The 25,145-nt window shown below is 40.5% G+C and overlaps 2 protein-coding genes and 1 long non-coding RNA gene across 4 annotated transcripts; 1 reads left to right on the top strand and 2 right to left on the bottom strand.

The window, feature by feature from the left end:
* The first annotated feature begins 802 nt into the window (after positions 1–802).
* LOC121606296 (selenocysteine insertion sequence-binding protein 2-like) lies at positions 803–9,254 on the top strand. Its single transcript, XM_041936518.1, has 18 exons — positions 803–944; positions 1,426–1,565; positions 1,680–1,851; positions 1,940–2,015; positions 2,171–2,376; positions 2,483–2,567; positions 2,678–2,772; positions 2,946–3,092; positions 3,223–3,312; positions 3,405–3,506; positions 3,610–3,739; positions 3,911–4,077; positions 4,157–4,286; positions 4,418–4,595; positions 4,760–4,980; positions 5,258–5,412; positions 5,561–5,756; positions 5,923–9,254. Exons 1-18 carry the CDS (start codon positions 936–938, stop codon positions 6,048–6,050), a joined length of 2,427 nt encoding a protein of 808 aa, XP_041792452.1. The 5' UTR covers positions 803–935; the 3' UTR covers positions 6,051–9,254.
* On the bottom strand, positions 8,351–18,563 carry prlrb (prolactin receptor b). 2 transcript variants are annotated; one of them, XM_041936519.1, is made up of 9 exons: positions 18,421–18,563; positions 16,467–16,636; positions 15,745–15,877; positions 14,561–14,730; positions 12,794–12,957; positions 11,506–11,647; positions 11,307–11,403; positions 11,141–11,210; positions 8,351–11,051 (listed from the first exon to the last, which is right to left on the bottom strand). In XM_041936519.1, exons 2-9 carry the CDS (start codon positions 16,525–16,527, stop codon positions 10,227–10,229), a joined length of 1,662 nt encoding a protein of 553 aa, XP_041792453.1. In that variant the 5' UTR covers positions 16,528–16,636; positions 18,421–18,563; the 3' UTR covers positions 8,351–10,226. The 2 variants fall into 2 exon arrangements, with proteins under 2 accessions (XP_041792453.1, XP_041792454.1); XM_041936520.1 differs by having other exon boundaries at positions 16,467–16,555.
* Positions 18,564–22,969: 4,406 nt separating this feature from the next.
* On the bottom strand, positions 22,970–24,068 carry LOC121607263. Its single transcript, XR_006006869.1, has 4 exons — positions 23,990–24,068; positions 23,605–23,782; positions 23,244–23,390; positions 22,970–23,150 (listed from the first exon to the last, which is right to left on the bottom strand). It is a non-coding gene; the product is annotated as an uncharacterized LOC121607263 (long non-coding RNA).
* Positions 24,069–25,145: the final 1,077 nt, after the last annotated feature.

Raw genomic sequence — 25,145 nt, 5'->3', positions numbered from 1 at the left:
AGGTGAAGAGGAAGGGAGAAAGCACAGTCCCCTGTGGAGCTCCTGTATCACTGACCACCTCAGACATTTCCATTTTATGCTACAAGTACATACATTCTACCCCACAATATGCGTCTGACCACTACAATTGTTTTTGAACATTAATATATCACATAAACATGTGATCCAGCTATGAAATGCGGTGCATTTTTGTAGACTAAACAACCCAAAATATAGAAATGGGTGAAAATTTGTTTCACCTCAACCAGCTGTTATATTAAGTAACTGCTCGCATGTTAATGTATGGAAAATAATAATCCAAATGCAAATACTGTGCATAAAGGATACTTTATTTGATACTTTGAAAAAAAGTTGCTGTTAATACTTTTACTTTGAGCAAAAATCTGAATGCAGGATTTTTACTTGTAACAGTATATCATAATTCATGGCTGGGTTTATTGAGAAGGATACACAAAGGAAACGAGATAGAGCACTAAAGGTGTTATAACCATTCCACAAGACAGGGCCACCACGTTAAGTAATCATGCAGCTAACTCTTACTATCAGAAGGCAAGTCACAGCCGTGTTTCTGGGGTTTTGGCTTCAGGTTTTAAATGTGAGCTGTCTTTTTCTAAGATGGTGACATGTCGCCATAACAATATTGAAAATACTAAACGCTGCTGTTGTTTGTAGCTTCTGTAAAGTTAATTTGTTACACAGCACGCCGGAGGATGTCGCTCTCATTCACTGCACACGCTGTAAACATCAGCTGTTTCAATCAGGTTCAACTAGCTAGCCTGCTGCTACTGCTATGCTATCAAACAGGTTGCTTAGCCTGGATAGCCAGCGCACTGTTGCTGTTGATAATTGCAGCACCGCTACAGCAGGGAGTTTGACAACAGCTGGACTACCGAGTGAGCATGCGGACATGTGACTGCATGTAGGAAAACCTCAAGATGGACAAGGTAGTCCACGAAAAGTAACGTGTTTTTTTTTTAGATAGCTAGTAAGCTAGCCGGTAATGCTAACGTACGCTGATGCATGTTGCTGAACACAAGCTAACTTTTAGCAAACTTTAGTTGTTGTAACATGTAGATAATACTTATACGTTAACAGTTGTTGTGACCACACCAATAAGCTGTTGGTTATTATGTTTTGTAAAACATTAACTTTTGACGTGTTACTCTAGAGTTAAGACTATGTATCGCTAGCTATGCTAGCTGTTAATGTGAGCTTATAGCTACAAAACTTAAGTCGTTAACTGTACTAGTATCGAAAGCAGAGTTAAATAAACTTCGTCTGAGTGATGTGGGAATCTAAATGTGAGTAAAGTGGTCAGATAGTGTTGAGTTGACATGGCTTCACTTGAACTGCAGCCAATAACGTTGACTGTCAAAGGTCGTGTTCTAGCAGGCTGTTGATTACAGACGATCTTTACTTTACCAGGAGAGCAAACTGTCATTTGCTCAGTCTTTTGACCCTAAGCAACAGAGGAGACGAAGGAAGGAGCCTGCTGAGCCACACACAACCTCATCACCATCTCTGATATTACCAAATCCTTATGTGTCCGACCAGAGTTTAAGAGGGTAACCACAGACTTAGAATTCCATCTTGACTATAGTAATAAGCCATTCACATAATGGCTAGAGGCACTAATGTCAAGCCCTTGTTTGTGTACATTTTTTTAAAACTTTGTTCAGGAACCGGTCAGGTGGGAGCCCAAAGCAGAATCCATCAAATGCAAATGGAGTGCCTGCAGGAAAAGGAGGAGATGTGTCAAGGAGTCATGGCTACAGCAGCAGCCGCCGTGTTAGAGACACCAATGATGATTTCCTGAAGAGAGACAGGTCCATAAGGGATCCACAAGCAAAGGTTGCTTTCATTTTGAGTACCAGAAAAAAATAATGAAACAAACTCAATTTATGAAATTAGTTTCACTAATTTTCATCCATCACCACAGACATCAAGGGGTAACAATGATTCTCCTGCTCAAGGCAGAATTGTGGCCAAGAACTCCCTGGATGCACAGAAAAAAGGTAGATATCACACATGGCATTGTTAACTTTTTCCTGAATGTTCCCTGTCACCCCAGCATGTGCATAATTTTCCTGAACATCACTTAACAGCTTATAACTAATTTCACTTACTTATCATCACCTTTAATCAGCTTTTGCTTGTAATCGGACCACAGGTTTTAGAGGTGCCCGATCTGCCCCAAACTCTTCAGGGAAGTCAAAACCAGCACAGCCAGACTTGATCCCATTTGAAGTGAAGATGATCGATTTCCCAGAGTTAGCTGGTGTTTCAGCAGGGCCTCCTCCTGTTCAGAGGGAGAGCTGGGGTCCATCTCCTTCATCCAAGAGCCTTTTAACGCAAACTCCTGCATTTTCCTGGAAGGTGAGCTCACTGAAAGAGCAGATGTGATATTGTGCAGTTTGTGTTGAATGCTGCATTAACATGGAGATACACTCTTGACTCAGTGCTGCTGTAATTTTCTATTCAGTCTGGCAGGAGAGGATCCCCAACTGGGTCTGACCCCCAACAGTTTTCCACTAATTCTAAGCCAGAATCCTCTGCTGCTTTATCAGGTAAGTGAAAGCCCCTGTACTCAGCCTTTGAATGACTGTAAGGCAATGTCAATAATATTTCAGGACTTGATCATCTGGTTAATTATTTGTTTATTTATTTTTGTGAACAGGTCAGACAGTGGTGACTTCCTGGGCTAATGTCGCCTCTCACCCTCCAAAGAAACCTGTCCCTAAAGAGGAGACGGTCGACAGCAACCATATGCAGGTTAGATGACATGTTTGATTTACATACGTCACTTACGAAACTGAAAAAGTACGACTGGTGGGACAGGATTGCTCACAAAGGAGGCTGTTTAATCCTTTTTGAGGAGTTTAAGTCAGATCAGACCTATAGCAAACACTGTTGCTGTATTGTTGCTCATTTTGCTTTTTCGTTAGATGGAGGAAATTGCTTCACAGCAGGAAGAGGGGGCACCAGGGAAGAAGAAACGGAAGAAAAAGAAGAAGAAGGCTAAAGGTGCTGGTGAAGATGCAGAAGCTGAGTCACAAGAACCAGCAAATTACCAGGAGCCTCCAAAATTTGAAGTAAATAGAAATTGTTTTTTTTTATTCAATTCAAAAACAAAACCCACTTTATAAGCATTTTAAACATTTTGAAAATAAGTTTTAAATTTTTGTTGGATGGAAGATGTTTGATATCTTTTTGTTTTGTCAGGATGAAGAGGAGTTTCCTGGCTTGACTCTTGCTTTGACTGGGACTAACAGATTGATAACAAGCAGCAATGCAGCAAAACTATGCAATGAGGTACATACCACCATTTCTTTCCCCTCCCAGACATTTTCACATAATAATTATAATACCGTGTCTTTAATTTGCTACAATGCATATTTTTTCAGGAAAACCAAAGAGAAGGTGTTCAGCATCAGTCTGCTGATCAAATCAAGGAAAAATCACCTGCAGCAAAATCTCAGCCCACAGAGACCACTAAAAAAGGACAGGTTTGTGTATTTCTGTTGCACTTAAATAGACGATAGTATCCTGGAGAAAACTGTATAGATTAAGCCTGATTTGTACCCCTGTCCTTGGTCTCCTGATTTCTAGAAAGCTGAAAAGGTGTCAGGGAAGAAGAGCAAAGTTCCCGTTCAGCTGGACATTGGAAACATGTTGGCCGCCCTGGAAAAGAAACAGTCTCAAAAAGCCAAGCAGGACGCCAAGCCAGTCATTCTCTCAGGTGGGTTATTGTCGACATCTTAGCCTGTGCTACAGCGAGTTCCCCATTTCCCTCTCTTTCCCCTCTTATTAAAAAGAATATTTTGGCTTATACCAATCCAGATATGTTCATACAGGGTATTAAAGCCTTGCCCAGAATAAATAAGTCCATTTTAACATTATTTCTTTGTAGTCGGTGGAGGACTGCCTGTTGTCCAGAAACAGCCATTAGTCCAGAAGAAGCCGCCCTGGCAGCAGGATAAAATTGCCCACAATCCCCTGGACTCTACCAGCCCTTTGGTGAAAAAGGGCAAGCAGAGAGAGGTGCCCAAAGCCAAGAAACCCACCCCTCTCAAGAAGGTAAGTCCACTCAGTTGCATTTTATAAGAATGTATTTCAGCAGTACAGCCTTTTTAGCTTTTTTCTGTCTGATCCTCAGGTCATTTTGAAAGAAAGGGAGGAGAGGAAACAAAGACGTTTGCTGGAGGAGAGAGGGCTGATGCCTGAAAATGAGTTCCAACCTGCTAATGATGCTGCAGAAGAAGAGCAGTGGGACACAAATGCCGCAGGTGAGAGCAAGCATGTGAAATGATAGAATTCAGTTGATGCCTACTGTAAGTAATCACTCCTGTTAATAGATTACGGAAAATTTTGATTATAGGTCATATTTGATCTGTTTTTTGTGCTTTTGGATACTCAGATGAGGTTGGGAGTCCTACAGAGGAACTTGACGGTCAGTCAGAGTTAAATGGCACAAACCAGGTGGCGAAAGAGGATGAAGAAGAGACGGACAAAGGCGAGACAGTAGAGCAACCAACCACCTCACCTGTACCCTTCCCAGCAAGTCAACCCAAAATCCACAGCAGAAAGTTCAGAGAGTAAGACTCTAAAAGCATCATCATCAAGTTGGAATCGTTTTTGGTAGAACAAATAGAGTAGAAACAACAAAACGTTTAATCTCACAGAGTTTGAGCACATTTTTTCTTACCTTTTTTTTCTCACATTTTTGTTCATATGAAATTTGTATTGTTGTACCTGTCAGCTATTGTAGCCAGATGCTGAGCAAAGACGTGGATGAGTGTGTGACGGTTCTGCTCAAGGAGCTGGTTCGTTTCCAGGACCGCCTGTACCAGAAGGACCCCATGAAGGCCCGCATGAAGAGACGGATTGTGATGGGGCTCAGAGAGGTCCTGAAGCACCTCAAACTCAGGAAGGTCAAGTGTGTCGTCATCTCACCCAACTGTGAACGCATCCAGTCCAAAGGTATCATTGTTAGAGCGTCCTTGTGTATGACATTGGGATGTTTTTTCTAACTTATTTTATTTGGGATACGTGGCCAAAACAGAAAAAAAGATGCATTTTCAGATTTATCCACCTGACTGTGTGCATAGTCTGATAATGACAGTTTTTCATAACCTGCTGCCATGCTCATTTAGTAATTTAAACCCAGGAAAAATGAGGTTCAGAGATGCGGCAGCTAAAAACACAGAGTACTCAAAACCCTGTTCCTGACATTCATAGAAAATGTCACTTTTTGCAGGAGGCCTGGATGAGGCTCTTTACACCATAATCGACACCTGTCGTGAACAGGGGGTGCCATACGTGTTTGCCCTCTCCAGGAAGGCTTTGGGTCGCTGCGTCAACAAGGCAGTACCTGTCAGCCTGGTGGGCATCTTCAACTATGATGGTGCACAGGTCAGATTCATGTTCAGCAACAATGCATACTAACAAGACAGCTCTTAAAATGGGCTTCAGTGTTAACATGAGTGTGCCAATAAATGATTTGGACCATTTTAGATAATTATTTCAAACAAGCTACAAATGTTGGCCTTCTTACCTGCAGGACTTTTATCATAAGATGATAGAGTTGTCACATGAGGCCAGGAGAGCCTATGAGGTGATGGTGTCGAGCCTGGAGCAGACAGGCCAGGCTGAGGAGGAGCAGGCGGTGAACGCAGAGGAAGAGCTGCAGATCAGCAGCCTGACTGAAGAGGCTGAGCCCAGTCCTGATGCCACACAGCCAGAGGAACCAGAATATAGTAAGTTACTGTCCTAACCCAACATGTATGATGCATCCTCGTTAAAACTGCTATTTTGTGACTTTTCTAATTAAATTCACTCTAGGGGAGAGGATAGATAGAGGTTACAATAGCATAATTCACTTTTAAAAATCACATATTCATCTTTTTGTATTTCTTCTTCTAGTAAAAATCTGGAAGAAAATGTTGGAGAAGGACTGCAACCACAAATTCTTGAACTTTGAGGAGCAGATGAGCTCCATGCGCTTGGAAAGTGAATGTACTGAAAACACTGATGAAGATGAGAAGAGTTGACAGTGGCAAAGCCTTCCGTGCCTATAACACCAACCCACTTTTGCTGATCACCAGCTTAGAAGAAACTATGATGGACTGAATCTCCACGTACAGGAAATGCAAGGTGCCCCGCTGCTGTGGTTCTCAACCTGAAATGAATTGTGTTGCTAATATTTTCAATGAATCATGAATTCCTTTCCATTGTTTTTGTGTTGGTGAGAAGTGGGCAAAGGTGTGTATTTTAAGTGTGTGGGCAGTAAACTGGAGAGGTTCACCACGTACTGGGACCAGACCAGTCACTTGAAGAGCTCCCACAATATGAATTTTCAACCATGTTGTCTGTGAACATGCCTAGAGGATGTGCAGGGGTCTAGGTATTGAATGTGTGTTTAATCAATCAAGCAGTTATACAGTAATGAGAAATTATCAGCAATGTTTTGACACTCTGTATTGACTTGGAGCCGCTGCGGTGTGTTTCATTTTTCTCTTCTCGGTCACGTTCAGTTCAATGTATTTTTCTAATATACATTAGAAAAATACATATACACTGAGTTTTTGCCTTTATTTGACAGTGACATTAGAGAGCTGACAGGAAACTAATGGAGACAAAGGATGGAGGACTTGCAACGAAGGTCCCCAGCCAAAATCAAACCGTGGGCATTGCAGTTACATGGTCAGTGTCTTATATGGGCTCAAATAAAGGCCAGTAAGATTTTACCCATGTCTGATAATGGTTTTATATCATCCTATAAATCTGCTTCGGGAAAAAACTCTGCTTGAGAAATTGAAGTGTCGGAATGTCAAAAATCTCTTAAGATCACCAACTGTGTATAGTTAGTACAGTTCCACATCCACCTAAATTTAGATGCTCTCACAGGTTTTCGAAGGATGACACATCAGGAGACTTTTGAATTGTTACTGAACATAATTTCACATGCTCAGCATCTTATTGACCCTTATTTGAGCCCACAGTCTCAAACTCCTAGGCCACCATAACACACCTAGGTTCAGTTTAGAGTGAAAGCATAAGATATGCTCTTTCTTTGCATAAGAAAAGTCAGAAGTTTGTATTGTTTCTTTTTTTATCCTAATTGCACTACATCTAGAATCTATGTATTTATTTTTCAGAGACTACCTGATTTTTCAGAGACTGCTTGTAAGTACTGCCTGTGATTAGGTGTAAATGGTGGCATTTGATTTTCTTGTAAGAGGAAAAACAGCTAAATAATGTTGTGAGATATTAGCTGTTGACTTGGTTAAAAAGTTGTTTAGTTTTCTGTTTACCTACATAGTAACAAAAAAAGAAACTATTAAATGTCATAATGGTAAAACAGGACAAATTACACTAATCTGAAGTGACAGTCACACTCTGAAGGACACAACAAATGACAATTTGATTTGAAATTAAAAAATGAATTAACAGAATTAGGATTTCAGAGGACTGAGATGAATATTGTAAAGGAGATAAGAGTTATCATTATGACCTATGACTATGTAAAAAAAAAATTAGGTTGTCAGTGAATCTTATTGTTATTGGAAGCTGGTATGTGATTGAGTTGACACAACCTGATAGCATGCTGAAGTCTTGCTGAATTATGTCTTGGTATATTTCTACAGGGAGGGGGGTTGTTAGGAAGTTGATAATGTGCAGTTTTGTGGCATGTTGGCATGTTGAACAGGAAAAGCACAAGGTATAACTAACAGTAGTAATTATGGCTGCTCTTCATTTAGTAATGTCAGTTCCAGAACTTGGATAAATCAATAGTGCTATTGGTAACACTTGTGCTTTTCCTCCTTAGTCAAAATGTCGTCCGTGGAAAGAAGTCTGTACACAGTCTTAAGCTGCGTATGAATCTTACAGCAAAAGTCAGACATTTTAGGAAATACGCTCATTTGCTTTCTGGTGGCAAGTTAGATGAGAAGATGTCATCTCATATCAGTCTGTTAAATATAAGGCTACAGCCAACAGCTGCTGCTTTGTGCTATGCTAAGCTAACCAGCTGCTGGCCGTAGCCTCACTTTTACTATACAGAAATGTTATCTGTATGATTTTTCTCATCTAGTTCTCCACCAGAAAATGAAGTGTGAAAAAGTGTATTTCTCAAAATGTCACACTAATCCTTTAAACGCTCTACTATAAAGTGTTTCAGTAAATTCTGTGGTAGTAAGAGACCAAACTGTGAAACCATAGGAATTTAGAAATGGATGAAAGGCCTAATGTTGTTGTAAAGATATATTTTTTTGATTCAGCTTTTATAAATCGTTGAATATCAGCTGTGTATGTGGGATGGAGTATAGACAAATTTCCTAGAGAATGGAGGTATAAACAATAAATTATTTTTTTAATACATTAATACAGAGATGCTTCAGTTGTTGCATGTTAAAAGGAAATTAGAATCAGAGGAGTTGATTAATTTCCTTTTTCAAGCAAAGTATCAAAGTATCAAGTGTTATTTACACAAAGAGGACAAGTTGTAGTAGTCTTAAAGTGAGTGGGTCATTAATATACAAGAGGAAGAATAGGGGACCAAGTACGCTTTCCTGAGGCATCCCAAAATCACACAGTCTTCAAAACTACAAATCTAAAATCTAACCACCTGGGATCTGTTTAGATAAATATAAAGAAAAAGGAATTGTTATTTTTAATACTAAACATATGTCATTGCATATTAGATTGTTGTTTACTTAAACATTTTATTTGTTTGAAATAAAAGAAGAAACATATTCCATGAAATAACTGTGAACACCATATTTCACAAAATAAACCAAAGCCAAAAAAAATGTATGTTTACTCTTCAAGCTTCTGTCAAGCTGATGCAGCAACAATCATCAGTTTAAACTGCACTATGCAAATACCATTCAAGAGCAGTCACAGTGCTTAAAATGTACAACACGCATTGTAGAAATGCTGTCTACTTCCTTCGTTTCTATGAAACAAAAATAAAACTAAATCATTAGAAATCACCTGTGTTAACACATTTGAATTATCTTCCTGCCCTCCTACCCTCCATCTCATTCCTAAACGATGTCCGGTCCCAAGGTAAAACTGGAATATAATTTGCTAACATCTTCAAGCTCCTTCAAAAATCCTGTGTAACATTTGAAATGAAACTGGATGTGTCAAATGAGTTACAGGAACAGGCGTTCTCCGAAAATGAGCTGCATTTTTAAATAAACAGTGTCTTGTAAAATAAACTGTTTAGTTGATTAGACTCCGAACATGTTTATGTGCAGTCTGTTCAGATTCTAGTAAACCTTCAGTTTGACTGGATCAAATGAAAACACAGTCTTCTAAGCAGATTTGCTTCTTGTTTGCATTGGAATATGTCGCCTCATTTATAATTTGACTGTCGTGCATGTTCTCTTGTAGTGTGACAACTATGAAAGAGGCAAAGTGGAGCAGTCTCTAGTGTGCAGTTTTGAAAGTTCGCCTTAGCCTGACGCAAAAACGACTGCAAAACCATTATGTAACTATTTCATCGCCAACTACTCTTTAAAGGGTACGTCTGGTGATATTTGTCTTAATCTCAACCAGTTCCATGAAAAGACCAAAACCAACAGAAACTGATCCCGCTAACAAGTGTTCAGTGTAGCCAAAGCCTGATATTCAGCAGCATAGTCCTCTGTGTCATTGAGCTCCATTGTACAAGACTTTGGCTCTGTGAGGCTGAACTGTGCTTTGAGCTAAATGTGTTACAGTTGATGTTTGGCAGGTACAGTGTCCACCATGATCACCGTCTAATGAGTACTCAGTTGAGGCTGATGAGAATGTCATAAACTCTGCAGCTATTTGGTCAAACTGAAATTTGAAATTGAAGGTTTATTCTCAAGGGACCTTGAATACACACAACAAATGTTAGCCTTGTGGTGCTGCTAGGGTAACGTTGCATATAGAGCTGCAACAATTAATCAATTAATTGATTAGTTGATTAGTTAATTGCCAACTATTTTGATAATCGATAAATCATTCTGGGTAATTTTTTAAGAAAGAAACTCTTGGATTCCAGCTTCTGTAATGTGGATATTTTGTAGTGTCATCACTCCTCCCTGACAGCAAACTGAATATCTTTGGGTTGTGGATGAAACAAGACATTTGAGGCCGTTTTATAGACCAAACAACTAATCGAATAATCAAGAAAATAATCGACAATGAAAATAATCTTTAGTGGCAGCCCAAAATGTATACAAACCAAACCTTTACATTAAAGGTGATGCAGGGATAGTATCTACATATCCGCTATCGATGAGTTCTGTGCACACTCCCACTTTACAGACTCCAGTCACACGAGGATTTCTTGGCTTCTGAAGGGCACAGTCTGTGTACTGGTTACCCTTCTCTCTACAGGAAGCGTCGACTGACGCATTTTGTTTCTGCAGGAAGATCATACAGTCCACCTCTTTCACCCTGCTGTAGTCCTCTGATACGCCCTCCTCTCGTCTCTGAACATCCATGTAGCCAGAGCTGTTCAGTGGGAGATTTTCTGTCTCTAGGATGATAGTATTGTTTGCGTTCACCTCTTTTACTCTGCTGTAGTCCACCTGTTTTACATCCACCTCCCGTAAGCTTTCCACATGTCTCTGAATATCCACATAACCACTGTTTGTGCAGGGTTTGCTGGTGTTCTCATGGTTTGATGGACCCTGTTCTGTTGCCTCTGTGTTTACAAAGTGTATACTTGTGCACTGTGGTTTCTGAGCAGGCTCCAAGTTTGACAAACTCTCTCCGGGGAGAGACTTCTTGCTCTTTGCGAAGCTATCCATTTCATTTTTTGTTACCCCAGCCTTCTCCTGGCCTTTTTGTCTGGGCGGCGACTCCTTACATTGGATTTCCGGATCTAAGCGGAAGCCAGCAGGAATAATCAAGCTTTTCTTCCTCTTTTGACAGCTGGAGGGATCTGGCAGAAGCCCATTGTCATTCTCAGTCACCATTAGGTACTCCTCCATCTGGTCCTTCCAGGCCACCATAAGAGGAAAGTTCTGGTTGACGATCAGAGCATTAATGACGTCTTCAGATCGGCCGCTCTGGAAGGGTTAGTCAGGGTTATCCACTATTATCAAGCCCAAGGCAACTTTTTGGATATGTTGAAAGTACAACGCAGATGCAGTATTACCTTGAGAAGCTGAAAATCGACCCCTCTTATTTTTGGACCAGGAACAGGAGGCAGAACACACTGCTTCACACTGGGGAACAAAACAAAGTGAGCCATGAGTCAAATTATCCTCATCAGCCTGACTTTATAGAAGAAGTGTACTGTCTTTTTTGCAGGAGGTACATACTATTTTCTCTTTATGATCAAGATGCACATCGCTGCTATAAATGGAATTGAAGAGACGATGGAAACCAATATCCAAAATGGTCTCTCATTCCGAAGATCTACATCAAAACAAAAAGCACTTTCTCAGTTATTACTAGTACTTATAACAGTGCCACCTCGCCGTAAAGCTAAAGATGCAGAAAAAATCTCCTGAGACCTACAGTTAGGGACCTTCACGTCGGTGGTGTTGCTCCACTCACTCCAGGAGCCGTGGTCTAGCCTACAGCGCACCTGAACCATGTACACTGACCCAGGGCTGATGCTGTACAGGCTGAAATGGGTCTGTGTGCCTGACATGTACTCCTAGAGAAACAAAAAAACATCAAATGTTCACCTTGTACTCAGGTTTTGATGACATTTGGGTCAAACAAATTTGTTTTACCTGAATCATACAATCACATGTCTGATTAAATGGTCGCTGCGACGGCCCACGTCTTGGAGGCTGTCCAGGCAACTGATTGACATGACAGGGCCATCAGCTGATTAAGCTCATGGAGCCTAATAAAAGCTGGTCACTCTGTCTCTCCCTTCTGACAGATGGTATCCATCCTGCGTCACTGTCCTCTGATTTGTCTTATGCATTGTGTTAACCTCAGAAAGTCTCTTGCTTTTCGTAAATTTCCTTGCTTTCTGTAGTATGGGATCGTGTCAAAGTATTTGACACGTACAATGGCTGTCCTGCAGGCAGCCCCTTTATTGCCCTCTACTGGCTGGCTATGTAACACCTTAATGTTTAACAGACCACAAGTGAAGTTTTCAGGTTGTATAATTCCTGCCTGTTTGGACGGCTGCATTTCATTCGAAAGCAAGACTTCTCTCCCAGCTGCAGCAGCTGGTCTAAAATGCAGCCACAAGGCACTTAAAGCAGGATTCATCACTCCTATCATGGTATCCAGTCAACGATTTGCAAATTGTTTTGGCCTATATTCAACTGAATACATTACAAAGACAAGATATTTAATGTTCAAATGATAAACTTCATTGATTTTTGTAAATGCACACTCAGTTCCCAAATGCTTAGTGAGGTTTGTTAGAGAAGGTGGTGTAACTTAGTGGTAAACACGTGTTGTCCCAACTTTTTTTGGAACATGTTGCAGGCATCAAATTCACAATTTTTTATTTACAAAAAACAATAAAGTTGACCAGTTTTAAATGAAATATCTTTGTATTGTATTCAACTGAATGTAGGTCGAAAAGGATTTGCATATTATGGCATTCTGTTTTTATTTACATTTGACCCCCAACTTTTTGGAATCAGGGTTGTATAATTTGCTATGAGTGCCCCCATCTCTGGATCACACCGCTAGGAAATCAGAACAACTTTTGTTTTGAGAACCGAAAAGGGTAAAAACGAAGCTTTATTTCTAGCTGACCCCACCATGGAAGATAATGTTTATGTGCAAGACGTTTCAGACTTTGGGAGTTCAGTTTTCAACATTCAAAGCTCACCTTCCACTTGTTGTTTTCTTGCTTGACCCTTAGTTCATATTTAATGGTGACCCAGCCGGATTTGGTGTCCGTGTTGCGGGGACGCTCCCATCTGATATAGAGATGTGGACTGTCCTCTCTCTCCTCCACCAGCAGCGTTACATTTTCAGGAGCATGAGGCTTCACTGTCGGGCACAAGCAGAACAAGACTCAGCGTCTACAGCCACACTGGCGCTTCTATGAGGCTGTGCTTTGCACTAATGTTAACATGCTTATATGTTAACAATGACAATGCTAATAAACTGATGTTTAGCAGGTATAATGTTCACCATGTTCACCATCTTTGCTTAGCGTATTAGCATGCTAACATTTGCTAATTAGCACTAAAACCAAAGTATTGCTGAGGCTGATGGGAATGTCATTATTTTGCAGGTGTCTGGTCATAAACTGAAGTATCGGACAAACTGAAATTTGGATCTGATGATGACTCTAGATGAAAAGTCAGGGGGTCACCAAAGTTCCATCCAATATTTGTTGACATTTCAGAGGATAAGTGAAAAGTGACCTATGGCACAATAGGAAAGGCCAGGGGTCACCAAAGCCATTAGGAATCATCAATATCTGGACAAAAAATTTGCATCAATCCATTGAATAGTTGTTGAGATATTTCAGTCTTGACCAAAGTGGTGGACTGACAGACTAACACTGCCATCTTTGGAGCCATGCTGCTGGCATGGCTAAAAAAACGTGTCCTTTGACACCAAAGTGTCTTTAGAGGGTTATAGGAGACCACCAAAACATAGAAAATGGTTAATCTCATCAATAAATGTTTAAAATATTTGATCTAAAACAGTGGTTCTCAGTGTTTTTCATGTTATGGACCCCTAACCTGACAAGAATTAGACCAAGAACCCACATGCCATAAAACTTTTGCTTGTATAAAACCTGTGACCAAGCAGTCGCACATTTTGTCATTATGATACTTATGGATGGAATTATAATTGAAATCAATTATTACCCTTTTTGCTGGCAACCCCTGGGACAAAATCGAATGCAGAGGAGTTATTATTACTATTACTTACACGTGGCCAGACTGTTCTCCAAATGCACAGTAAGTGTAGTGCATGGAGATCGCATACGAAACTGCCTGCATAACAAAACAAAAGATGTGAAATTTGATACAAAGCCGTTCACAGTTTTACACCGGCCACAAACCAGTTCTGCCTCATTCTGTTCAGGTTTTCATTTGTGCTGTGTCTGTGACTTGGTACTTTTCCATTCCTTGCTAAACCCCGCAACGCTGCACGGCCAATAAAGCTGTGCCGCAGTTAGCTGGATCAATACAGATAATTTTCTGCTGTGTTAACGTCTATTCTAATGAATACACAGATCCAGTGGTCGTCATTAGTTCAAAGTGCACCACTTCTAGTCTGACACAAAACACTGTTGATCTAAGAAGATTAGGACATTCTTAATCAGAATTATCAATAATTTGTAGTGATTTGTTTTCATTTTGAGTCAATTCCTTCAATTCCCACCTATATAGCTATTATGATTTTTTGTTTTCTTGCTTGCCTTCCTTTCTTCTATTTTTATTTTTACTTTTATTTCATTTTATTTTTTTAACTTTTTATTTAGATTTTTTCAGTTAAACAGTGTCTGTTGTTCTTCTCATGATGTCACTGGAAGTCATTTTTACTTTTATTTTATTTTATTTTAAGGGTTTTTTGAGAGCACCTATTACAAATAGGGAGCACATGAGTATTCATCTCATCTAGGTCCTCTTACCAATTTCCATCACGTCAATCTTAAAGGTGTCTGAAGTGGCATTCCCGAGGGCATTGGAGGCCACCACTGTCAGGTAGTAGTCCACCCAGATGGAGGTGTGGTTCTTGTCAAAGAAACAGGAGTTCCTCCCTGCTGACCGATAGTCTGGACACTCATACACTCCCTCCAGTCTGTATGTAAACAAAAAAGACCTTTACTAACCAAGATATGAGGGAACGCTGCCTGTAAAATTATGTTTGTACAGGGCTTGACCGTTAATCAGGTATGAGTCAGGTGTGATGTCTGCATGGTTTTCTCACTGACCACTTCAACATGATCCATGCAACACAATTTCGTCAAAGCACACAGAAGCATCTCATCATTAAAGCTGAATAAAAAAATAAAAATATCCCCAAAATTGACAATTTTTGTATCGATAAGACTGAGAGCAGGTGTGGCTCTGTAAGACTTGGGCACACATACTGTAAATGCTAACAGTAGCTTGCTAACATGCTCACAATCACAACGCAAACATTAAGATGTTTAGCACGTATAGTGCTAAACATAATCATAATCTTGGTTTGGCATGTTAGCATGCTAACTGGCACTGAACACAAAGTACATCTCAGGCTAATGGGAACACCATCCGTGTTGCAGTCACATTGTTAAATACTTTAATACCTTTACTGACAGTAAAATTTTATGGCAATCCATTGGTTAGTTGTCAAGGTATTTCAGTCTGGACCAAAGTATGGGATGAACTAAATGACACGGCCCTTTTTGAAAAGTGTTAAACTATCAGGCTCGGTATTTTGCCCTCAGGCCAGGTCGAGTGAGGGTCACACAGGTAAAGCATTTGAAGTCTGCAGGTACTTGCACAGCAACAAAGATTTGTTTTCTGAGCACAGTTATGTGAAGCAGGGGCTGGTAGCTTTCCACTCATCTGTCCACAACACTACACTGCCAACTCAACAACAGCTTTATTTTCACGTGCTCTCCTAAACTGATCTGAAACTTAATGGGGCATGGAGACCTAGTGGTTAAAACACATACGGACAATATACGGTAACTGAAACCCTGGTTCTATTCCAACAGGGGACCCTCCCTCACCTCTCCTTTATCTCTGCTGTGACCTGCTGAATAAAGAAAAAAAAATCTAAAAATTACAATTAAACAAAACACAAAAACAGCATCATTTGACTGACCTTTCTCTCTCGTAATAGAGGCGGTGTCTGGTCGGCAGCCCTCCATCAGAGCCTGGCTCCCACCAGCAGGTAAACGTCTCCTTCTCAGGGGACCTGCAGCCGAGCAGGACTGGTTTCCCTGGTGGAGACACGCCTGACAACACATGGAACAAACAAGCGTTAGCTCCCAATTCCCAATTTAGCACTAATATATTGAAAAATAAAAAAAATGTTATGCAAGTAGCCCAGGTTTTCAGATATGTGTCTAAGATCTCTAAATCCATCCCAGTTCATTGAGGTGATTTTTTTTTGTGCTCACAGCATTGAAACACAGTACTTGAAATTTTTTATGGATATTCTGAATAATCCACAGAAAGTGCTGTTAACAGCTTTTGGTTTTTTACTATTATTTCATTTTCTTTGAGAGTAGGAGCTGATAATTGCATGAGAAACTCAATAGAGTAATGCACAGACACACACGCCCAGTTAACACTGTTCACAGTGACACCTGTGGATTAACCAGAATATCAGAGCAGTGTTTCTGCAAAGAGATGTTGCTTTTGAATTTTTTTTAAATGACATTTTTCAATGCTTTTTAGCATCTCCAAAACTATCTGCATGTCCACGTCTATACACCACTATAGGTGAGTCATTCTTCTTCTTTTTTTGTTTTTTTGCATTTGAGTGAATCAACCCTTAAAACATGTTATGACAGATAATGTTATCCAAGCCTTTCAACTTACTGTTGGTCTGTACAGCTGCCAAAAGCAGCAAGAGCAGTGCCAACCCAAGATCTTTCCTCATCCCGGCACAAACTGTCACGCTGTGCGTCCTGAAAAAGGAAGTGACATCAGCAGCTTGTGGCTAATGAGGTGACATAAACCCGCAGTTTGGCCGTCTGACTTGTTTTCACCTTAAACAAGGAGATAACAGGGGAGGTAGGGGAAAACAACAAGCACAACCAATGATAGTTTGTACATGCTGTAGCCGACACATGCGGGTCATCTGCAGTCATCCCTTGCTGATGAAACATGAACATGCTAGTTGTGATTTGACTGACAGCAACATACAACCCATTCAGTGCTCATCAGATTAGGGATCTGCAGCGTTGCTCACAAATGATGTGAGGGTTAGAAGTCAAGATGATGGATAGCATTGGAGCCGCTGGTTTCAAAAAGAAACTGGATTTACCAGAATTAGCCAGACGACTGTGGATTATGCTACATCCTGATGGTATTGTGCTAAATCTGTAAAACCAACCACCTGGAATCTCCAGTTCAGGAATATAATTCAGTCATAAAAGTTGATTGTTAGGGATGAACACTTCATGTTATCTTTTAACTCATCGGACTCACAAATGCTGCTCTGTGAAATAACCCAAAATAACCTTTAGACAGTTATTATGCACTTCCTTATTCCTTTATCCTCACACACACACACATACACAGACACACACAGTGCACAGACTTCTAAAACACCAGCACACATGTTAACTCTAAAATGCACATCAGAATTTTAGGCAACAGAGTGACAACACCCTCAGCTTTAACACGCCGATTTGCCTCAAAGTCCTGTGCTGGTTTCCTGCATGTTTTTGGACTCATCTGAAACTTGCAGGAGACTGATTGAGTGATCGACTCAAAATGAGCACTCAGCGGATTTACGCTCCTTGCTCTTTGCAACATGACTACGGTGAAATGCTTCATGCAGTTAGTCACCTGACGAGGAGTGAGAAGGCTTCCTCTAAGGGCTGCCATCCTGTAATTTACAGGATGCCACAAAGAGGTTACACCTTTACACTGATTTTTTTTTTCTTGCTCTGTGCACTAACCACAGTGACAACCAGCTCTGTTTCATGCTGCGACACCTGCACTGGCAAGTTTTAACAGGATTGTTTGAACAAGGTGGGATCTGGATCATTTCTTAATTCCACACTAGATGTCAAAAATGATACCTAATGCCAAATATTCGGCTAATATTACAATATTATTTAACCTTTTATTTGCATATAACTTTTTAATGAACTAAATTACATTTCTAAATGGCTGAAGCTGAATAAAATTTAAATCTAATGCTGAGAAAAATCATTATCTTTAATTTGACCTACATCAGGAACAAAAAGCACTGATTACATAAATATTATGCTTTTGGAGTGAGTCACAACAATACATTACCTATTATTGCTACTACTACAGAAAATGAAAGAGGCAACATACATGCTGAAATTCTGTACTGTTATGTTAATTTTTTTCCATGTTGTGCCATTTAATGTTACTTCAGTATATCTTGAATAAGTAAGCTACACAACAGACTGTAGAGGCTATGAAGGCTTATAACAACATCACTGTCATGAACTCTATGAACTCATTAATTCTTGGTGTAAATTAGTAATTCTTAATTGATTGATCAATCGGCATAAAGGCAAAGGGTTCCAATAATAATCTCCATTCATAAATAATTTAAATATTCTGACTCCAGTTTCCGTCTAAGATGTTTCTTCTAAGGTGTTTTTGCTGTTGTGTTGGACAAAATAATTGAAAAACGTTACACTGCAATCCAATTTTTATCATTATCGCCACTCAAAATCAGGTTACAGTACGGCTACACACCTATTTTAATTGAAACTGAGTTACTCAGGGTTAGTACGCCTGCAAAGGTGAAGACTGAAGCGGTGATGGTGTTCATCACCTCACTCACCTGTTTGATTCGCGTGTCGACCTTCGCGTCTTTATAAATTAGCCACATTTAACTGATGTTGACGCAGCGACAGGCGAAAAGTGGCCGTCTCAAGTCACGGCATGGCTACCGACGACCTTCTCCCACCTGCCGACCGGTGGGTTTGTTCCCTCAGGTGAGATATGTAATGAGGAAGAGAGGTGTCCGCTCTGACACACGAAGGGGAGGCGTTAGCTGTCGTCACCACGTGCCCGCCTTAACCGAAGAGCGCAGCCGGAGCGAGATGTCTCACTCCTACCTGTTTTTATCCTCCTAACACCGCCGACATCGAAACAGGCAGGTTAAAGGTACTTCACTATTGATTCAGGGATAACGCTTTATGCCTTCATGCTGGTTTACTGCCATATTGTCAAAGGAAGCTAACTACAAGGATAAAAAAAAACATCATGGACATTAAGACATACCAACCTAATATTTAGCAATGGAGCCTACATCCCTGCTAGCTTAGCTACCATCAAGTATTAGCCGGTGACATTTTGCCTGTAAGAAGTTATTTTCCAGTAAGTCTAGGTACCTGCCAGCAGTAAAAAGAGCCTAAAGTGGCATGACGCCAGTTGTTCAGCAGTGTCATATGGCAAAAAATTGTATGTGCCAACAATGGCATATATTTGTCCTTAGGCAAAAGTTATCTTTTCAAATGTCAAATGCCATTTGAGCAGGGACTCACTATTGATAGGGGTAAAAAGTTAATGGAACAATTAACGAAAGCAATGTATTTTAACTCACCTGCAAATGATCATGCAATTCTACATCATGCTGTACAAAAAAGAAAAAAAAAATCTCACTCAAATTTACCTGTAGAGGCTCCTCCTGATGCATAAACAATCTTTGGCAGAGCCAGGAACGTGCAGTAGGTGTGCCCGTCTTCTGGGAATTAGACTTAGTCTTGAGCTAAGCTGTGTTTTATGTTATTATTTTTTAATCCTATGTCATCGCTGTAATACTCCTGTAACATTGTGAAATGGATAAATCAAGGGCAATGGGAAGTTGCAGTGTCACAGCAGCATAGTCACATCGGCAGCAAAAGAAAGTCGAAAGGTTTAGAAAATACAGTAAAATACTGATCATTTATAGCTTCTATCGCTTTCATAATGGATGCCTTATTAGAAAGTGGCAACCATGAAAATAATTTTGATTTGACACATCAATATTTTCAATTTGTTGAGTCAAAGGAGAAGACTGGCAATACCGTATACTCTGTATTGTTCATTAAGAAAAGACCAAAACCAGCAATTCATTGATCCTACTAACAATTATTACCTATGTTGCCAAAGCCTGATAGATTTATAATTTCTCTGTGCCATACAGCTCCACTGCAAGGTTATTATAGTAAACTAAAACAAAAACTAAAAAGTACAATGTGAAAAATATTCTAGTTAACTGAGAGTAAAAACTAGACTTCAGAAAAATATGGAAATGAGACAATATTGTGTACTGACAAAACTATCCAAAATAAAATGCACTTGAAGACATGTTCTTTTCCTCATGATGAACGCGGGTATTGTAGTTAATATTGAGTCAATCCCACATACATTGCTGCTGTAAATACTCAATAGAGCACTAAATGTATATTTATCTGCAGCTGTAAATAGTCTGGGGGAAGTTGGACACTAATGAGAGACTGTTTTTTCATAGAGCTTGTTAACTATTAGGAAAATGCTGTAAAACACCAGCCTTATCTTTTAAAGTTACTTTCACCGACAATTGCAATTGCATGAAAACTAGATGTTTGGTCTGTCACCTACAACACAGACAGCTGCCGTCTTCAGAAGTTCTCTGGTGACTCTGCCATCGTGGGCTGTGTGTCAGAGGAGAACGAGCTGGAGTACCAGTCAGTCATTATGGACTTTGTGGACCGGTGTGAGTGCAACCACCTGTGCTTGAACACCACTAAGACAAAGAAGATGGTGGTTGACTTCAGAAGGAGGACACTACCTCACTCACCAGTGAACATCCAGAGGGAGGACATGGAGACAGTGGACAGTTTCAAGTACCTGGGTGTTCACTTTAACAATAAACTGGACTGGTCCCACAACACCGACGCCCTGTACAAGAGGGGCCAGAGTCGCCTCCATCTCCTGAGGAAACTGAGGTCCTTTGGAGTGTGCAGACCCCTGCTCAGGACTTTTTCTGACTCTGTGGCAGCCTCTGCTATCCTCTACGCTGTCGTCTGCTGGGCCCCGGGCAGCACTGAGCGGGACAGGAAGAGACTGAACATGCTGGTCAGGCGGGCCGGCTGTGTCCTGGGCTGCCCACTGGACTCTGTGGAGGATGTGGGGGAGAGGAGGCTGTTGGCCAAGCTCACAGCCATCATGGATAACAGCTCTCACCCACTGCACCGGACTGTAGAGGAGCTGAGCAGCTCCTTCAGTGGCCGACTGAGACACCCTCAGTGCAGGAAGGAGCGTTACCTCAGGTCATTCATTCCCACCGCTGTCAGACTGTACAACTCCAATGTATAGTTATTATGTGCAATAACCTCTGTTCTTCTCTGATTACAAACATCCTGCTGGGCAAAACACTTTAATCTCTTACAGTTGTAATTTATCGCTCTGTTTGTTCTTGTTTGCACCTTTATTGTTCTTGTTCTTCCTATTGTCCTTATTTGCACCCTTATTGTTCGTATTTTGCACCTTATTGTTCCTATTGTTCTTATTTGCACCTCTATTTGCTGTTTGCCCCCCCTGAAGAGCTTCTGCAAGAGTGAATTTCTCCATTGTAAGATCAATAAAGTCTTATCTAATCTATCTAATCTAATCTAATCAGTAAAGTAAGGCTTTACTCAGCTAATATGATGGTAATATATTTGTATTTTCGGTTCCTGGATGATGTTTACAGCATTGGAGGAGGTAGGTGTAAAGGTACTCAGTAACACACACAGTTTACAAAGTAAAACCAACATAACACAAAAAACAACAAAGGTGAAAGAGCAGCTAATGATCATCCATGCATGCAGCGAGTGATCATCCATGCATGCCCAAATATGCTGCATCTCCAGCATCCATAGCAACCGTGACAATAATGTCCACAGGCTGAGACTGTCCTCAACGTTGTCACAGTCTGCAGATCATTTAAAAAGTGGTTTTAGTGAACTGTACGTCAAGCCACACTACACTGCTTGAGTCAGTTTGCTTTCTGATATAATAATTAAAGGGACCCCAAATCTTAAATAATTTCCAGTATGAGTCATCTGCAGAGTATCTTCTCCAAATAATGATAGGTAACATGTCATTGTGGAATTTTTATCTCTACAAAACTTTAATGCTGGCTGAGTCTAATATGGCTTTTGTTTTTTTTTGTTTTTTTCAGTCTGTTCATTGGCTTTTTAAGGACAGGGAATATGTACCGTACATTACAATGGCTGCACTCTTTATTTGATATAGAGGGAAAGATAAAGTAATGCACAGTTAAAACAAAGTAAAAAGATTGAAACATATATACAATTGTAGTAGAACAAGCAGAAAACAAAAAAAGAAAATTGGCAGTGTTAGGAAGCTTTCAAAACAACCCAAAACAGCAAGTACACAGTATGGACTGATTTGTTTCCTCATAATTATACGTATGTAAGTATATCGGTAAAGTGAATATCTTCTTCTCAAGGGAACATCACATTTATTCATTTCAAAGACCATTAATGAAACAGTGATTCTGAGGTATAAGAGTAACTTTGGGGTGCCCTTAGTTAGGGTCTTGAGAGAAATGGTCATAGAACATGTGTTGGAGGGTCATGTGTCAAACAGAACAAGTGAGCTTAATAAAATGTCTAACCTGCAAGTAACAAAAGAAATGACTGAGACCATCCCGTGCCAGAGTGACACTCAGTGGATTAGGAACCTGGCTCTCAGCTCCATCAAAGAGAACAGCATGACACTTCAGAGGGGCTTCGTCGGCCGTGCACCTTATAACAATGCCAATACTGGTGAGACACCGCCACCACTGCACCACTGGACTCGGAACCCCCTACCGAGGATCTTTCCCCAGTGTGATATTCTGGCATAGGGGCCCCTGGTGGGGCAGCTGCTGCTTGCTGATTCTACCAGAGCAATGTTTGCATTCCCGTGTCCAGCATTTAGCAAGATCCCGAGTCACCTGCAGCACTACATGGTTCTCTTACCCTGAGGACTTTGCCCAGGACTTGGCCACCAGGGATGCTTTTTCCAACAACAAATTGCAAATTGCCCATGTCAGCTCACGTTTCTGTTGTTTATACAAACAGAAAATCATGTAAACAAAGTACAGCTGCAACTAACGGTTGTTTTCTTGGTTAATCAACCATTTGGTCCATAAATACCAAAAAGTAGGAAAAATTAGGAATCAGTCAAAATTTGACAGAGCTTAAAATTACATCTCCAAATGCCTTGTTCTGTCCAACCAGTGTTCGAAAATCCACAGATGATCAATTTATTAATTTATCGCATTTCACTTAAAAATGTGACTTGAAAGATTAATCATTTATCTAAAGTTTCAGTTGCTGAATAAAAATCAGCCAGTTGACTCCTCAAATAATAATTTCAGCTCGAAACAAACCTTTAACAGCATCAGAAAACATTTATTATTTGGATTTAGTCATTGTGTGTTGACTCCTGTAATACGTTTAACATTAACAGCAGTGGGGCAAACCAGATATGATGCAGATCACAGATTGTGCACAATATGCAGCACACCACCAACAACAACTTCTGTTTTGGGACCTGAAGGGGTAAAAACAAAAAGTGAAGAGTTTTTATCCCCACTCTCTTCATGTGACTTCATTAGGAATTTGGTTTTAAAGATTTAATGTTCACCTCCCACAAGTTGCTGCTCTCTTGTTTGACTCCTGATCCAGGCGGACATGGTGTTAGAGGGATGTTCCCGTGTGATGTGGAGATATGGCCTTTGCTCTCTCTCCTCCAACAGCAGCCACTATACTTTTTCAGGAGCGTTGGGCTTCGCTGTCACGCTCAGACAGAAAAACAATGAAAAACATCCTCTCAGGGGATTTGCAGTGCCATGCCATGTGCAGTAACCTGCATGTTAGTCTGTACAGGTCTCACACATGGGGGCTCTTCATATTAATATACTGTGGCCCTTCAGATTTATCTTACAAGCCCCTGTGGGAATCCTGACCCCCAGGTTGGAAACCACTGATTTATTTTGTTTACTTACCTTTAGTGGTATCTAGCTGTGCAGATAGTTTTCTTTTACAAGCAATATATGTCTCTGAGACTTCCTCCACCCCAGTTCAAAACTGTTGCACTGTTGTTGGTGCACACAGCTGAAGTGTCCCCAATATTTTGCATAATCCACAGATCATGCTGAACAGTTTTCATAGGGACCATTTTTTCTGTAGAAAGAAAGTAGTTCTAATGAAAACTGAAAGATACCAGAAAGATACAGCATGTTGCTGTTGACTTTTTTAATGCAATTTCTAATTTCTGTGAACTGACGAACAAAATAGCATTTGTCTTTATTGTGCTAAAGTGAGAAATCTGAGACTGATGTCAAAACTATTTGCATGTGTAGGTCTAGATATCAACAGAGGTGAACTAACCCTTTAACATCACATGGTTATTGGTTAGAGATGAGGTCAATCAATCCTTTTAACTCACTTCTGCACTGCAACCCAAGATCTCTCATACCCTGAAAAAGGAAATGACATCAACAGCTTGTGGTTAATGCGGTAATATAAAACCGCGGTTTGGCCGTGTGTCTTGTTTTTACTTAAAACAATGAGATATGAAGGGAAAACAAGCACAACCTATAATTCTTTGTGCATGCTGTAGCCAACACATACAGGCCCTCTGCAGTCATCACCTGCTGATGAAATATGATACAGGCTTGAGATGAGAGAACTAACATGGATCCACTGACTCAGATAAAGACCAAACACGATATTAAAAATAACTAAATATGACCGCTACTACACACATTAATGCCAACAGCAGCAAAGACAATAAAGCGACACATTAGTGAGTAAAGCAGTTATCAGTGCAGCTCTGGCGTTACTCACTTACTCACCAGTTTAGGACAGATGCAAGACAAAGGACAAAAAGTAAAGCACTGCACAACACCGCGTACTACTCTCTCACACCTGTCAGCTGGGGCGTGTGACAACTCAGGTGGGATATGACTCAAAGGTTTGATTGTGTGCACGACTTGCGCACATGTAAACTACAGCCGGAGAGTGCAGATGGCGCGAGATGCTTCAATTGTCTGGGTTTTGTTTTTTTTTTTTTCAGGCTTGTGCGCCGAGATCGAAACTTGGCTAATGAAGAAATAACGGTTATTTGCACCTGGTTAGCTAGGCAGCATCAGCAGCTAACAGTCAAACAGTGTTTGTGGCGCATTTACGTTTACACAACAGCCAGTTACTGAAAAACAATTAAGTACACATAATAGCAGCTAACTGTGTTAAGGTTTAATCATTGACATTTTGTTAGAGTCTGACCAGCTACGCTCGCTATACCAAGCCTAGTGAGCTAGCTAGCTAATATTTAGTGGCAGTTACCCCCGCTAGGTTAGCTATCATTAGCCAGAGAAGCTGCCTACAAGAAGTCATTACCTTGAAATACCGTTAAAGGAAAGTGAAAACGAGTACCTTCCAGTGGGAGTTACATGCTAAAGCTGAGTGGCATGTAGTAATTCAGCTGTGAAATACAACTAAAAATTGGCATACCCCACAGTTCGACCTTGGCGTTCAACCTCAT

Source organism: Chelmon rostratus, chromosome 5 (genome assembly GCF_017976325.1).
Source record: "Chelmon rostratus isolate fCheRos1 chromosome 5, fCheRos1.pri, whole genome shotgun sequence".
Classification (NCBI taxonomy): Eukaryota; Metazoa; Chordata; class Actinopteri; order Chaetodontiformes; family Chaetodontidae; genus Chelmon; species Chelmon rostratus.
This window is presented reverse-complemented; position numbering and strand designations above follow the sequence as displayed.